The sequence below is a fragment of the Abramis brama genome, assembly GCF_963993115.1.
Source record: "Abramis brama genome assembly, chromosome: 3".
In the NCBI taxonomy this organism is placed as follows: Eukaryota; Metazoa; Chordata; class Actinopteri; order Cypriniformes; family Leuciscidae; genus Abramis; species Abramis brama.
The window spans coordinates 21,337,584-21,354,275 of NC_139965.1; the positions used below are offsets into that span (position 1 = coordinate 21,337,584).

General features: G+C 37.2%; 2 protein-coding genes across 2 annotated transcripts; one reads left to right on the forward strand and one right to left on the reverse strand.

Moving 5' to 3' along the window:
* The first annotated feature begins 207 nt into the window (after positions 1–207).
* Positions 208–8,815, forward strand: nelfa (negative elongation factor complex member A). The gene is made up of 11 exons (XM_084107729.1): positions 208–611; positions 1,744–1,915; positions 2,587–2,748; positions 2,876–2,965; positions 5,529–5,656; positions 5,869–5,938; positions 6,015–6,103; positions 6,195–6,306; positions 6,464–6,765; positions 7,741–7,840; positions 7,951–8,815. Exons 1-11 carry the CDS (start codon positions 402–404, stop codon positions 8,133–8,135), a joined length of 1,620 nt encoding a protein of 539 aa, XP_083963855.1. The 5' UTR covers positions 208–401; the 3' UTR covers positions 8,136–8,815.
* Positions 8,816–9,033: 218 nt separating this feature from the next.
* faah2b (fatty acid amide hydrolase 2b) lies at positions 9,034–15,926 on the reverse strand. Its single transcript, XM_084107727.1, has 11 exons — positions 15,445–15,926; positions 14,394–14,476; positions 14,167–14,303; positions 13,180–13,389; positions 12,866–12,985; positions 12,631–12,766; positions 12,427–12,544; positions 12,143–12,262; positions 10,759–10,867; positions 10,403–10,591; positions 9,034–9,943 (listed from the first exon to the last, which is right to left on the reverse strand). The coding sequence occupies exons 1-11, from the start codon at positions 15,694–15,696 to the stop codon at positions 9,768–9,770; spliced, it is 1,650 nt and encodes a 549-aa protein (XP_083963853.1). The 5' UTR covers positions 15,697–15,926; the 3' UTR covers positions 9,034–9,767.
* Positions 15,927–16,692: the final 766 nt, after the last annotated feature.

Below are 16,692 nucleotides of genomic sequence, written 5' to 3' on the forward strand. Positions count from 1 at the left end.
TTAAAGTGCATGCATGCATGTTAATGTTTTGTTTTTTAAAATAAATGATATTCAGAAATAAATTCACACAACAAATTAGCACTGATAACTCGGATAACAAGTGGTATTATTATTAATCAACAAATGTATACAAAACACAGGTTGTAAACAAAACATATGACAAGGGATATTGGCCGATACTTTACACATGGCCAAATACAGCACAGCGCCAAATCAAAATAGGCTACATAAAACATAAAAATAAGCACTGTTTAATAAATCACTTATAACTCAGATAACATACTGATTACATGTTTGTAAAAGTTTTAAACTTTGTGATCACACGGGTCCTAGCGCGCTCATGTGTGTTTTCTTAGGTAGCCTGTTAAAATGCCCGAACTCATTATTCGTCTTTTTCCAAGATGGCGTCGATGAGGGAGAGCGACACCGGCCTGTGGCTCCACAACAAACTTGGATCGACAGACGAGCTGTGGACACCTTCGAGCATCGCTTCCCTACTCACCGTATCGGTCATCGACAACATACGCCTGTGTTTCTCCAGTCTGTCGCCTCCGGTGAAGCTCAAACTCTTACTGGGGATGCTGCATCTCCCGCGCAGGACCGTGGATGAGGTGCGACTGCAGGACTCACTCCTCCTGCTGCTGCCACACACACACACACACACACACTAACCCTAACTGTCTTAACTTCCTAGTGTGGCATGCTTTATTGGAGTGGCATGTTGTTTATTAGCAGTAATTGTGTAATATGTTGCTGACACGTATGTGTTGCATGTGTAATAATAACATGGCTTCCACCATGAGACCCCTGCAGCAGCTGCTGTCTGGATAATGTCAGTCTCCGGCTGCTGTTTGTCTTCAGCCTCTGGGCTTGAGCTAACCTGCTAGCCTTCCTGTATGTAAACATGCAGTCAACTTTGTGACTGTTGTTGGCATGTTATTTTGATGCAGTTTATTTCTGTGTTTGGACGAGTAAAACGCCCCCCTTATAAATATTTACCATGGTATCTGTAAGTTAGTTTCCGCCAAAACACCACATTTTAGTACAGTCATTGTTAATACTGTAAACCAATGGTAACTTGATGGGAATCAGGCTCTGCTGTCATAAAAATACATTAGAAACGGATTTTGGCGGGAGCTTTGATTACCATGGTATTTTGTGAGTAAGTGAAAAGTCTCGATACTCACTCAAGAAACGCGTTCAGTTGCGATCATACATGTTCTTACCTCTTGCTGAATCTGCAAAATGTCAATAATGCTAACACAATCAGAGGGATCATAATAATTGCATGTTGTTTATTATTAAACAAAGTTTATTAAGTCGGAAATCATGTATGCAGCTTTTGTAAAGCTTGAAAATAAATGATTGTATGTTTTAGTGAGTTTTATTGACTCGCACATTTAACTCTAAAATAAAAATAAAAACCTTAGTAAATTGTATAGAATAATGGATTAGTGGTTTAAAAAAAAAACCTCAATGTAAAGTTTTCATCAAGTGTTTCTTCAGTATTGTAGTTAATTGTTTCACTAAATTAGCCTGAATTCCTGTCATGATTCTTCTTCTTTTTTTGTGCATATTGCCTCAGGCACTAAAAAGGAGGGAAATCTACAGTAGCAATAATGTAAGCAGAGGTGGAATTATCTATTTACAGTATGGAGCAAACCACAGTGAAATGGTAGCAGATTCATTTCACAAACTGACTAGGTTAAATCTTTTATTCTCTCTCTATCCCTCATATTCCAGATGAAGGAAGCTCTATCAGAGATCATTCAGTTGGCCACTGTGGACTCTGAGCCGTGGGTGTTAATGGTGGCCGATATCCTGAAATCATTTCCAGAGACCGGCTCGCTAAACCTGGATCTGGAGGAGCAGAACCCAAATGTACAGGACATACTTGGAGAGCTGCGTGAGAAAGGTTGGTCTGACATCAATGATTGGAGTGCTAGTAAAGGGTCAAAAGTCATTGTAAATAATTTCCAGTTTAATATTTGTCTCTTCTGGTTTCTAAGCTCCTCCATCTCTTCACAATAAATTCTAGTCTAGGTTCAGATATTTCTCCACTCTGGACTACTTTTGACTACATATTAGGAATGTACATTTTGGTCAGTTTGACAGCTCATTGTTGCTCTTTGTACTTGTGTCTGACAGACGACTTTGTTAGGCGCACTCACGACACATTTTAAAGACAGTGTCTCTAGTGAAAAATTAGATTTTGAGTGCTATATTATTGTCTTGGGCTGAAAATCTCTGTGTGATGTTTTCATGAACAGTTACTGACTGCAAAGTGCTACCCAAAAAGCCTCTGTAAACATTCATTTTGAATATAATTAATATTAAAAAGATTATTTTATATTTTTTATATATCAGTGTTTTCATTTCACGATCATTGACCATCTCTATTACTCTATATTCAACAAGTAACAGTGACATTTATTGTGGTTGTCTGGGATTGTTTGTGTGGGGTTCTAATTAGCTTGTGATGAGTATTCTCACCTGCCTGTTATTTGCAAGTGCATATGGTAAGTATGCAGTTTGGTAATAAAGCATCTGCTGGGACTTACTGTTGATGTTTGCACCTCCATCCAGTAAATGAATGTGAAGCGTCATCAATGTTGCCTTTGGAGTGTCAGTATCTGAACAAGAGTGCTTTGACTACGCTGGTGGGGCCACTCACTCCACCCATCAAGCACTTCCAGCTCAAGAGGAAACCCAAGAGTGCTACGCTCAGAGCTGAGCTGCTTCAGAAATGTAAGTGTGTTGGTGCCAGAAAAACTGTTTTCAGCATGATTTCAGTAAAGTCATTTAAAATAAGAGTTTATGCTTGTTTGTTGAGTGGTGATTGCCATGTGTATTATCCATTATATTTGTTCTAAAGCCACAGAGACTGCCCAGCAGTTAAAGAAAACCGCAGGAGTGCCTTTCCACTCCAAAGGAAGAGGTCTGGTAAAGAAGATTGACACCACAAGTAAGATTTATATCCCAAAAATATTTGTATGGTAAAATTTTATTACTGTCATGACAATAATATCAAACTTAAGGTTTGAAATGATACAATAATAGATGTAGTGTTCAAAGTGTGTCAAATCTTTTTTGTTGTTGTCAAACGTCACTGGAGCATGTCCATAGTTAAAGTGATGAACTTAAGGAGAACTGACCTTATTCATCAACTAAAATGCATTGGAACTGGTTGGTTAAAAGTTTTTTTTTTTTTTTTTTTTTTTAAGTGGATAGTGTTTTACACTGTTCAAAAGTTACGGGTCATTAAGATTTATAAGAAACATACTTTTATTCAGCAAAAATGCATTACATTGATCAAAAGTGACATTAAAGCATTTATTTTGTTACAAAAGACTTTGGTAACACTTTACAAAAAGGTTTCTTTCACTTGTTAACATTAGTTAACTACATTAGTTAAGATGAACTAAGGATGAACAGTTCTACTGCATTTATTAGCGGTTAAATGGATCGTAGTTGATCCTTGATCCGTATGGACCAGGCCCCATGATTCGGCACGCATGTGTTTCACGGATTAATTTGCTAAGTTTCACCATCAATACGGCACTCACTCGCACACACACAGAGAGTTGCGTTTCAGATAGCGAGCAAACAGCGAATTGATTCCTCTTTCGCATCTCTATGCACTTGAACAGACTCATACACACAGTTGTGTCAAAATACAAGTATTCTTGTAAACAGTCGGTTATGACTTAAGTAAACTTAAACAGCTGAGAAAGAAGTTTGATGTGTATCGGTATATAGAGAGCCTAAGTCCCTCCCCTCCGCTTCCGGCTCATGGGACCTTACTTCGGAAAAAATATGTATGGTAGTCAATGGCGAGAGACAACTTATCTTTTTATTCCGTCTGAACTGTGCCCTGAATTACACATAATGATGTTTGTCAATTTAAAAGATAATTATGAAAGTCAAGAAAGTCGCAGTTTGTCATAAAACAGAAGAGTAACATTTAGTTTTATGTGAAAATCGCTCAATGAACTACATCTCTCGTCTCGCACTATGTACGTCATAAGATCCGTTGCTCGTATGTGTGCAGTCTGGTACAAAACACTCAGGCATGACGGCGTAACGTTACGATTATAACGTAAGACTATAGAAAAAATGACAGATGTTAGCTTCAGTAAAGTTAGCTTCATTCATTGAGAGAAAAGGTATGACGTCACACGTGCGCCTTTTGGGTTTGTAGTCTCTGTAATTACGTATTTTCACAGTCTTATACCTCAACAGTTTTACATCAAACTGCGACTTTCTTGACTTTAAAATGTATATTTTAAATTGACAAACATCATATGTGTAATTCAGGGCACAATTCAAACAAGATCAAAATATTTGTTGTCTCGCGCCATTGACTACCATACAATATTTTTCCGAAATAAGGTCCCATGGTGGTCCACCGGAAGGGGAGGGACTTAGGCTCTCTATTGGATCCGTGCATTCGGTCTTTGACAACAAAACACAGCTTTAACAAAGATTAATCTATATTTATAAAGTCAACACTATAATATTTTATTTTTTTAATTAATTTTTTACGTTTAGGCCTAATTATTACATCTATACCTGAATACACTACATTTAGACCTTACTTAAATTTCTAACTTTGTTATATTTTATTTATCTATGCTTGTAATTAGTGTTTTTAATCTTATTTTTACTGACTTTTTCTTCACTTGCCTTTAAAAATGTTTGAACTTTATTAAATAGGCTAGTTGTTTTTGATGTGGTATTGAAGTACTTTGTTTTTTTAACTAATGAATGGAAAGCAAAATTACATTTGCTGATCCGTAAAAGGTTTTGATCCTTGAATCAAAAACCGTAATATGATCCGAACCGTGAGTTTTGTGATCCGTTGAACCTCTAGCATTTATTAATCTTAGTTCATGTTAATTTCTACATTTACTACAGCATTATTAAAAGTTGTATCTGTTAACATTAGTTAATGCACTGTGAACTAACATGAACATGCACATTTTATTAACTAACATTATAACAAAGGTTAATAAATACTATAAAATATATTACTCATTGTTAGCTTATATTAGTTAATGCATTAATTATTGTTAATAAATTAGACCTGTGTTACTAAGATTTCTATTTCAACTAAATTCTGAACTTTCTATTCATCAAAGAATCCTGATGTATCACAGATCTATCTGTGTAATGTATCACGGTTTGTTTCACAGCTGTTTTCAGCATTGAAATGTTTCTTGAGCAGCAAATCAGCATATTAGGATAATTTCTTAAGGATCATGGGACACTGAAGACTAAGTAATTATAATTAAATTATACTGAAAATTCAGCTTTACCATCACAGGAATAAATTACGTTTTGAAATATATTAAAATAGAACAGTTATTTTAAATTGTAATAATATTTCACAATATTACTTTTTTATTGTATTTTTGATCAAATAAATGCAGCCTTGGTGAGCATTAGAGACTTCTTTCAAAAACATTAAAAAAAATCTCAAAACAGCACACAAGATTAATAATGAATGATTGTCTGTCTTTTCTCAGCACCGCTGAAGGGAATTCCCAAAGCACCATTCCGGAGCCCTACCACCCCAAGCATGTTCAGCCCTCCCAGTAACAGAACCCCTATTGCCCCTGCCCGCACACCCCTGCGCAAAGAAAGGGGGGTCAAGGTAACTGTCTAGCAATGACCAGTAATGAAGTCACTGCATAACATGGGCATATCTAGTAGGTTTTACTCTTTATTAAAAGCTTAAAAGCAAGATTTGCAGGTGACACCTGGATTTCTGAGTCATGAACTGTATTTTGCCTAGTTTGTATGGATGTCATAATCTCTGTATAGGCTTTATATTGTCAGGTTATGTGATTGTGTGTTTTCTTGCAGTTGTTGGATATATCCGAGTTGGATATGGTAGGAGCTGGCAGAGAAGCTAAAAGGAGAAGAAAGACTTTGGGTAAGTTCAAGAAGTATTTAGAGTGTATTTTGAGTGCTCTGCATTTTTAGTTATATTGTATTTTGGTCTTATTTAGACACAGAAGCTGGAGAGAAGGCGACCAAAGAAGAGGCGGTTGTGGAGAACGCAACACCAGACTACGCAGCTGGCTTGGTGTCCACACAGGTAGTTTTGGAAATCTTGTCAGCCATGTGATGGCTTCCTTGAATGTGGGTCAGAACAAAACTCAAATCTGTTTCCCCTCTCCTCTCAACAGAAACTTGGGGCGCTAAACAACGAGAGTGCTCTGCCGTCAACCAGTTACCTTCCCGCCACCCCCAGCATGGTTCCTTCCTCGTCTTACATTCCCAGTTCAGAGACACAGCCAGGTGAGCCATCGACAGATGCAGGATGGGATGAATGCAAAGAAATTAACTGCAGTAGAAAATCTATTGATTAGACACAACAAATATTAACAGGAAGCCAAGCTAAATGTGAGCTTAAAGTCTTCTCAATGTCCATTTTTCTGCATTGTGTTATATTTAGCGAATGCAGGCGGTTCAGGGCGTGAACCTACAAACCGGCAGTCGGAGGAGTCGTCCGCGCCAAATGCGGCTTCTGCTTCACTACCTGGCCAGTTTAAACAGCGGCCGCCCATGTATAATGCCAGCACCGCCAGTCCCACCGCCCCCACTTCACCAACCACGCCAACCAGCACGCCCACCAACAATGCCCCGCCTCCTGCCGCCACAGCAGCACAGCCAGACATGCCCACGCAGCCGCCCACCACTGCAGCCCAGCCCGCACCCACACCAGCGACCCAACCCAAAAAGAACCTGTCGCTCACGGTAAGAATTCATGGATATAATGATTTTACTGGACTGTCTTTTTTGTATTGTTACTAAACAACCGTTTTATTTAGACATTTCATTAATAGACGTTTTAAAAATATATATATATATATTAATTGAAAATGGTGAAAAAGAGGTTATCATGGGTAACATGTCAAGTCACAGTACATTTCCAACATCTTAATGTGTGATATCACACTTTCCTTAATGGTGTATGTACATAATAATTTTTTCCTAATACTTATTATACTTTTCTAAATTGAAGCTTTAAATGAATGTGATTCTCTCCTTACAATATATTTAATTTACAATTCCTAGCAATTGGTCTGTTGTTGTAGGGTCTACCTGCAACCATTTACGAGTTATGGCTTTCCTTCTGCTTGCTAAAAGTATCTTTAATAAGTATTTATCCATGTCCTAAACAGTTTCTGGTATTTCCCCTAGATATAATGCAATGAATGAATAGTCAAACTCTTCTCCAATTATATTTTCAATTTCAGCCCAAAAAATATGAAAATGATTAGCCATTGATGTTCCACATTGACTCCAACAAAAGCCCCTACTCTGTGTGCTTGTGTGTAGTGCTGTTAGTTTTGGAAGTTATAAAGAATCATACTGAATTCTTTCATCCAAACTCCCTCAATGTTGTTAGAAGTTTAATTGTTTAAAAGTATTTTGTGCTCACCAAGGCTGCATTTATTGGGTCAAAAATTCAGTAATATTGTGAAATACTATTTAAAATGACTGGTTTCTATTTAAAGAGATTTTAAAATGTAATATGTTGTACCAGCATATTTTTTTAATGGAATTTGTAAGCTTATAAAAGTCTTCATTGTCACTGATAAATTTAATGCATCCTTGCTGAATAAAAGTATTCATTTCTTATAAAAAAAAAAAACCTTACTGGCCCCAAACTTTTGAATGGTAGTATATAGTCTGTGAAGTTTAATTTTTATTTTGCATCGTCCACAGAGAGAACAGATGTATGCTGCGCAGGAAATGTTCAAGACTGCAAACAAAGTTACACGGCCTGAGAAAGCCCTCATCCTGGGCTTCATGGCAGGATCACGAGGTATTCTGGATTTGCTTTCATCGGTTTCTGTTAATCGATTGACAATATTACAGTTCCTCTTTGTTCTAAATGACCCTCCTAATTTTCGTCTGTCGCATCCCCCCCGACAGAAAACCCCTGTCCAGAGCAGGGTGACATCATTCAGATCAAACTGAGTGAGCACACGGAAGTTCTGCCTAAAGCGGACGGAACCGGCAGCACCACCATGCTGGTGGACACAGTGTTTGAGATGAACTACTCTACTGGACAATGGACCCGCCTCAAGAAATACAAACCCATAACCAACGTCTCCTGAGGAGGACTGGGTTAACAAACAGGGCGTTTACATAGACACATATGTATACATTCACACACCCCTCTTCGATGTCACCTGAGGAGTGCTTTAAAACACAAATATCGTGTACATGCGCTGGAATGTACATATTTACGGGCCAAAATCTGAGGTATTGGGAATATGCGCTAGTGAATCTCTGGATGCTGGTTTCAGACAGTTGCAAAGGACTTCCTGTTTGGTTGACCTCATGTTCTATCTCTGTTTCTGCGTTGCCAAAGACAGGGACCCTCTTACAAAACAGCTGTTTTCTTTATCTTTTTGTTAATGTTTGTATCGTCTCTTGTTTTTAGGCCCATTTCAGTTTTCATAGTGTCGGGGGAAATGATGCGAAATTGAAGCGGGCTGGTTAGTTTGTGTCTTAACCTATTTTTGATTGACACATTATTAAGAGATCTTAAAAGGGTACAAACATGCTATTACAGTGTCCCACCAATGAAACAAAAGAATCTGTCCATGTGTTTTCACACTGAGAATGTTTAAAAATGTTTTCAAGTTCCTCCTTGGATGGGAAAGAAAGAAAAAAATTAAAACAATAAAAAAAAAGTGTAAAACAGGTTTTCTGTTCAGTACTTCTCAAGAACGTTATTTTTTTTATTTATTTATTTTTTTTAAAGGAGGAAATAAATGAAAACGTGTCCAGATTTGAATGAGTCATTTGCTGAAGCCTTGGTGTAAATAATATTGGTTGCCAGTAACCTGACACAACCTACTTCTTGCTAGTTGTTATTTTTACACTGTATCAGTGTTCAAAAGTCAGAGACTTTCAAATATTGAACAGATTTTATGAACATGGGTGACAATGCTGAAATAAGAAACATTACAGTGCGACGTTTCTGAAGTGGAACAATGACTCCAGGTGAATGTTTCAACCATAAGTTTTAATGTAAGGGTATTTTCAACCATATTTTACCAAATGGTTTAAAAAGTCAATATCTTTAACTTAAAGGTATTTGGATTATATTACATTCTGTTTGCAATAACAGCTATGTATTATTTGAATCAAGTGAAAATGTGTTCTGCTTTTGAGTACTCTTGATTCCTTAAAGACAACATTCAGCACAACAGTTACATGGTATACTTTTCATTTGACTGAAATCAGGTAGGACCCAAAAGAACTATTTAGAAAATCCCTAAAGCATTCTCTTAAGATATGCTGCTTAAATGATTACGCTTCCTTACTAAAGACCATAGCTTTCTAACCACCAATTTATCTTAAAGGGACAGTTCACCCCAAAATGAAAATTCTGTAATTTTACTCACAAACCTGTATGACTTTCTTCTGTGGAAGAAAGAAGATGATAAAAGAAGATCATTTGATAAATGTTTCAGTGTTTTTGTCCATTGTCTAAGTGGGCAGTGGGCACCAAAACTGTTTGGTTTCTAATGTTCTTCAAAATATTTTCTTTTTGTGTTTCACAGGAGAAAGAAAATCCTATGAGTTTGGAACAACGTGAGGGCAAGTACATGATGGGAAATTTCATTTTTGGGTCAACTATCCCTTTAAATCAATGTTTGTTGAGGTTGTCTATTCCTGAGAAAGTTGCTTTGCTATGTCATGCCTAGATCCAGCATTTCCTCCAGTGTCTTCACTGCTCAAGCCACTCCAGGATCGACCCAGCCTCCGAAAGTCTTTTCCAGGTAGAGCGCCACAGCCAAGGGCAGACGGTCTTGAAACTTCCCAGCCACCACCTGCACGCCCAAGGGCAATCGCTCCTTACTCAACCCCAGTGGACACTGGGTCACCGGCAGGCCGAGGATGTTCAGGATCCCTAGAAATAGGTGAAAACAAGTGAAAGCGGTTCAATTATATTAATATATATTCTTTGCTGTATATTTAAAGGATTTCCATCTACTTCTATTTGACACTCCTAATGTTATTGATTAGGCTTGCTACAAAGATAAACTCAATATTGAAGTCTGTTCCTGTCTGACCTCTTCAACTAATAATGGCTTTAATCTCTTTAGTAACTTTTTATAATTCATTTCTTGACCGTAATAGACACATATAAGGTTATTGTTACTTAATGGACTCCATATCTATGGCCCAGATCAAGAGCATCAAATTTCCAAAAGTGGACATTGAGTGTTTAATAATATATGATAAAGGCACAACAATCTCTGGTTCTAATGATTGAGACTGACACATGGTAACTGCTAACAATAAAATTATCATCTAAATTACATTAGTAAAGGGTTATGTTTGAGATTGTTAGTTAAGCAACTGTTACCTGTGTAACCAATATTATATGGGGTAAATAGGGGGTGGTGGTGTTTGGGGGCGAGAAGAGGATGAGAGGGGTAGAGCAGTACTCCATCTGTCCCTAGCAGATCCTCCATCTCTCTTTGCAGTTCTTCCTTCTGCTTTAGCATGAACTGAGATGGCTTAGAGCTGTGAGAACTTTCCATTAGAGCCAAACCTGAAATCAGCCACAAGGGAAATACATGTGTCTCCTGCCAGTTGCTACTGCTAGTTTGAAGAACAAGATCAGAACAAGCCCCAATCATTCAACCCTGAACAACCAGTTAAAACATGACTGTTTGCCAAAAATTACTATACAGTATTTAGATCAGTGTTAGAGTTTACCAATAGCAGCCACAGTGTGTTCAGATCTTCCAAATGTCCTCTTTATTAGCTCCCAAATAGGCCACACGGAGCCTCCATCTGCCATCAGCTCAACAAAAGGCTGTGGAGGCTGAAACAAACACAAACACACACTCAAACTTGCTCTAATTCTCTGCATGTACCATGTTTTTTGTGGTTGCTAGTTGCTACAGTCATTTGTTGAAAGCAAGTAAACAATATAGACTTTAAGCAACTGAGTCTTTCATAAAGTACTCAAGTCAAGTCAACTTGATTATAGCGCTGAATACAATGCAAACTGTTTCAAAGCAGCCTCACAGTACAGTGCTATGCATAAGTTTAGACACCCATGCTAAAGTTGACTAAAAAGAGGAATAAAAAAATCATCAACTTAATGCCTTAATTAAAAAAATTAGGAAAAATCCAACCTTTAAGGACACCAATTTTCTTTGTGAATGAATAATGTATCGTAAATAAATAAATGTTCTTCCTTAAAATACAGGGTGCATAAGTTTGGACACCCCTATGTTAAATTCCCATAGAGGCAGGCAGATTTTTATTTTTAAAGGCCAGTTACTTCATGGATCCAGGATACTATGCATCCTGATAAAGTTCCCTTGGCCTTTGGAATTAAAATAGCCCCACATCATCACATAGCCTTCACCATACCTAGAGATTGGCATGGAGTACTCTCCATAAGATCATCTCTCAATGCAAATCAAACCAGCTATTAGGCTAACTGAAATAAAATCATGCCAATCTCTAGGTATGGTGAAGGCTATGTGATGATGTGGGGCTATTTTAATTCCAAAGGCCAAGGGAACTTTATCAGGATGCATAGTATCCTGGATCCATGAAGTAACTGGCCTTTAAAAATAAAAATCTGCCTGCCTCTATGGGAATTTAACATAGGGGTGTCCAAACTTATGCACCCTGTATTTTAATGAAGAACATTTATTTATTTACGATACATTATTCATTAACAAAGAAAATTGGTGTCCTTAAAGGTTGGATTTTTTTAATTAAGGCATTAAGTTCAATTTCCAAAAGATGATTTTTTTATTCCTCTTTTTAGTCAACTTTAGCATGGGTGTCTAAACTTATGCATAGCACTGTAATAAACAGGAAAATATGTCGAGTGATGTAAAATGTATCCAGTATGAGACATTTAAATTTGCTGTAAAGTAGCTCTAAAAAGACGAGCGAGTTCAATATTGGTTCAGTTCACTGTGTAAAGTTCAGCTATAAGCAGCTCTCAAGGCAGTTCAATGTTGATTCAGTTCAATAACAGTGTCGATCTTGCAAAAAATTGCCAATCATGAAACGAATTCGTTCCAGTCAAATAGATGATACTACTGAATATTAAATAACTTATGGTACTACACACCTTGCCATCTTTGTCAGGTAGAGCCAAGAATGTGTCCCAAATCTGAAAAGAGTATTTGAGCTGAGGAAAACTAACTTCTTTAACTGTAACTCCCAGATCCGCCTCTAAACGTGCAGCCACCTGCGAACAGAAACAGCATTTTTCAAATAAGGTTATATTTGTATATTTGTATATATATTAGTATTCTGGATATATTCACTAATACAGCTGATTACATAAGTATTGTATATGTGTGTATTTGTTAAATGCAAATAATGTAGTAGTTGCTTTGGTTTGCTTCTCACCCTCTTTTGAGCTTCAATGAGCTGTTTGTCTACTGGAGATGTCAATGGAGATCCACCATCATCTACTACAGTGAAGAAACGTAACTTTTTCAGATCCACCTCTTTTGAGAGGAAGAGCCTAGAAAATAATACTTGGTGTCAGTTCTAATTTGTTTTAAAAAAACAATATTTGCATTCTCTGGTTTATATTTATATGAGATGTACTTGTCTGCAGTGGGCCCAGCCATTATCTTCAGAAGAGGGAGCAGGTCTTCAGCGTAGCGACACATTGGACCAGAACTCAGGTAGTCATTTTGGAGACCAGAACATGTGGGAAACTGATCGTCATTTAAAACCACATCTGAAATGAAATAAACTCTCCCTTTATGATAAGATACACCCTATTTTTCCTATTAACAGAAAGATGTTTTTCTGATTGTCCTTACAGCAAAATGCATACCTTTTGAAGGTTTGTGGCCAAATATCCCATTGAAAAAACACGGCATGCGGATACTTCCTCCAATGTCAGAACCGATACCTATCACAGATGCACCACCACCGATGATACTTCCCTCTCCACCTACCAAGAAAGAATCGATGTCTAATAGTTTATGGCTAATTATCAACTTTCTAATGTTATGTTAAGCTGAACATCAGTGCAAAAAAACATGAAATTGAAACCGTGACCAATGAAGTATAATTTTTGTATAGTCTTAATGAGTTTAATATTTATATAAGATTTATAAAAAATATTCCTTTTCTTTTTTGCAAGACCTGAGCTTCCTCCACACATCCTCTCGAGGTCATAGGGGTTACTGGTGATCCCATAGAGGTGGTTGTTGGACTCCATCCACATGCAAAGCTCACTGGTGTTGGTGACACCTAGAGGAATGGCTCCAGCTCTCTTCAACAGAGCCACAGGAGGAGCATCCACATTGGCAAGTACTCTACTCCGAGATTTCAACCCGCCAGAATTGGGCATACCTGTGGGAGCAGATAACATAAAAATGAATCATTTCTACTATCCTATACAGCAGGGCTCGACATTAAGCCTTGTCATGTGCTCGGTCATTCACTTGTCCGAGTAAAAAAGTTGCTTGTCTGTAAAAAATATAAAAATGCAGAAATTTATTCTGAAGCAATATTCTATCAGTTTTGACATATTTAAATCTGCATATTTTTACAATATTTATTTCAATTAATAAATATGTTGACACATTTGATATTGATATTGTAAAGATATTGATTTTAGTTGACATTGTTTTATAATTTTACCAATCTTGAAGCTTGCACTTAGAAAACAAATAGTACTAGTCCAAAACCGTACATTGTCCATACCAAGTCATTTTCAGTACAATCAGTTAGTCATTGATAGGTCCATTGATTTTCTTAGCAGAAGCTTTAAGAGAACAATTCAAATCAATATTTGGTAATACGTTATTTCTATGGTCCACTTTAGACATTCTTCTAACTATAAGTAACTTTATTTTGATGGTCCCCCAACAGATGTTCTAGTGACTGTAAGTAACTATGCATGTACATGTCAACCTATTCTACTAACCCTAACTGGAGTTAGTAGAATGTCTAAAGTTGACTGTCAAAATAAAGCGTAACCCAGTATTTTGTGCCCACGTTATTTGCTGGCAAATAGCTGTTTAAATAGTGAGAATTACAGTCAAATAGATTTTATCTCCAAATAAACTTAGTCAGGGTGATACTGTGTGGATGGATGCAAGGCAAACAGGATTCTGGGAAGTGCACCCTGTAGTGCGAATGCCTCTTTGACAGACAGTGGAACACCCAGCAGTGGAAATCGGTTCCTCAGAACTTCCTCTCCTCCATTCTCCTCCTCTATTAGTTTATCTGCATGAGCGGCTTCCTGAAGGGCGGATGAGAACCTGAAAGAGAGGACAGTGGACATTTATAGTGAAATGTCCTGTTCAGTCATCCATAAATGTTGTTACCACCTCTATAAAGCGAGTGCTCACCTGTCTTTGACCAAAGCATTGAGCAGTGGGTTTACTTCCTGTATCCTGTCAATGTAGGCCTGCACAACCTCCACACTAGTAACCTGAATTTACAAATCAAAAAGGTTAATGTTCAGTATTACAAAAGACCATGGCAAGCAGTGGTTGTTTTAGTCTAGCTCTATCTACAGTGGTGAATATGTAAGTGAAGTGATGTTTTTTAGGACTTATATTATTTGCGTACATAATCACTTACAGACATTATCAGAGGACCCTGTAAACATTGTTTACCATACTTTGCAATGCCTGTAGTGTAAAAAGGTTTTTTTTTTTTTTTTTCTTACATTTTTTTTAGTTTTCAGCACAAAAAAGCAAAATGTAAACATTTTCTCAATTGATACTTTATATGTTGTTCCAAACCTATATGACTTTATTTTGTGGAATTTTTTTTTTAATCTCATGTTTTTTTCAATCTCATTTGTGTTCCACAGAACAAAGTCAAAAAGATCTGTTATGACATGAGGGTGTGTAAATTACACAATTTTAATTTTTGGGTGAACTGAACTTTTTTTTTCTGGACAATTTTAAGACTTTTTTAATGGCATGTCTCGTGTTATTTAGTAAGCAACAAATAAAGCACAGTGCAATATATGTTTTCTCCACATGTAGGAGCTTTGGACATAAAGGTCAGGGAAGTGAGCCACGGTGTGCCAGAACATTTTGGCTTCTGAGCCCTTTGTTACTTTTATCCATGATAAAGTCAACAAGATAACTCAAGATTACAGTCTAGTCTATAGATATATGCAATAAAGCATGCTTGATTTAAACCTTTGGAACAGAGACACTGTTACAGCAACAAGTTACATTTAAGTTTGGTGCTGAGCTGTCATTCTTTTAATGCACACTACAGACATTGTTGCCTTGCATAATACAAAAAAACAGCAAGAAACCTAAAGATAAAATAATTGATTATATTGATTAGCCTTCTTTTCATTCATTAAGTTCACAAGTAGCCTCTATACATTCGCTAATTCTCAGCCATGACAGAACTAATGCAAATGAAAGCCCAAACCTCTCTTCTGCGTATCTTCTCAGCCAGTTGCACTGCAGAGAGAGTAAGCAGTGTGTTTCTGATAGGAGGGAGATGTTTTGGTCGCTTTGAGCCGGGTGAGACCAGCCTAAAGAGAGCCAAGAACAGCCTAGGCACGAGGACCAGGAGGCAGTGCTGCACACGCTCTCCGATTGTCAAAGCCATTGTGGGGAGAGCAGAGATCATGCGGCAACAGGTGAAAAGAGCAGTGTAAACATGCCACACCCCTAGCATTTCATCCCTGTAGACGCTGAACTTTGAACTTATTTATCTCCTGTGTATCATTCACACTACTTATGCAGTCACCACACTTATGGTCAAGTCACCTTTATTTATAAAACACTTTATACAATACAGATTGTTTCAAAGCAGTTTTACAGTTATAACAGGAAATGATGCATTTCAGCTGCTGTTCAGCTGAAGTCAGTTCAGTGTTGATTCAGTTCCGTTGTAACTTCATCAGGTGACAGTATGGAGGAAAACAACTTTGGGAGAAACCAGACTCAGTCGGGGGGGCCAGTTCTCCTCTGGCGAACGAACAAACACGGTGTGATTCAGGTGTGGTGTGGTATTACAGGTATGATACGGTCCATTTATAAATGAGGAGGTTTTGTACACAGGCGCAGATGCAACACTCGGGACAATAAGGGACAATGGGGTGAGAAAATTAAGGGAAAATCCAGGGTAATACTTTGATCTAAGGAGGGTCCCATTCTTGTACAATACAAAAAACTGTCCTTTAAACTGATATTTATTTAAAAAAAATTCCTTCCTTGTAATATGTGTGATGACTATTAGCTGGTTAAAAAGGCAGTTTATAATATTGACATACTTTTATACTATTGACTTCATAGTTGGTGATACAGCATACTTTTAAATAATGTGAAAAAAATCATACATTAGTTATGCATAATATTGTAGTTTTTTTCTCTCTCTCATATGTAAAGATATAAATGGCACAAATGCAGTGACACTGTTGAAATGAAAATGTTTTTGCTTTTCATTTGTCATAGCTTCCTCCAGCAGTCAACTGGTGTCTAAAGGGCTTCACAAGTATTATCTGTACTATTCTTTATGTAATAGTCATCTGGTATGTCTTAAAAATATATATTCCAGATGTTTATCACAGGCCTTTGTCTTAACAAATGTTCCCAACAACAAATATTGTATCAATGTTTTGCTTACCTCTTCTTCATGGCCTATTTTAAAACCCTCTTACACTTATACACA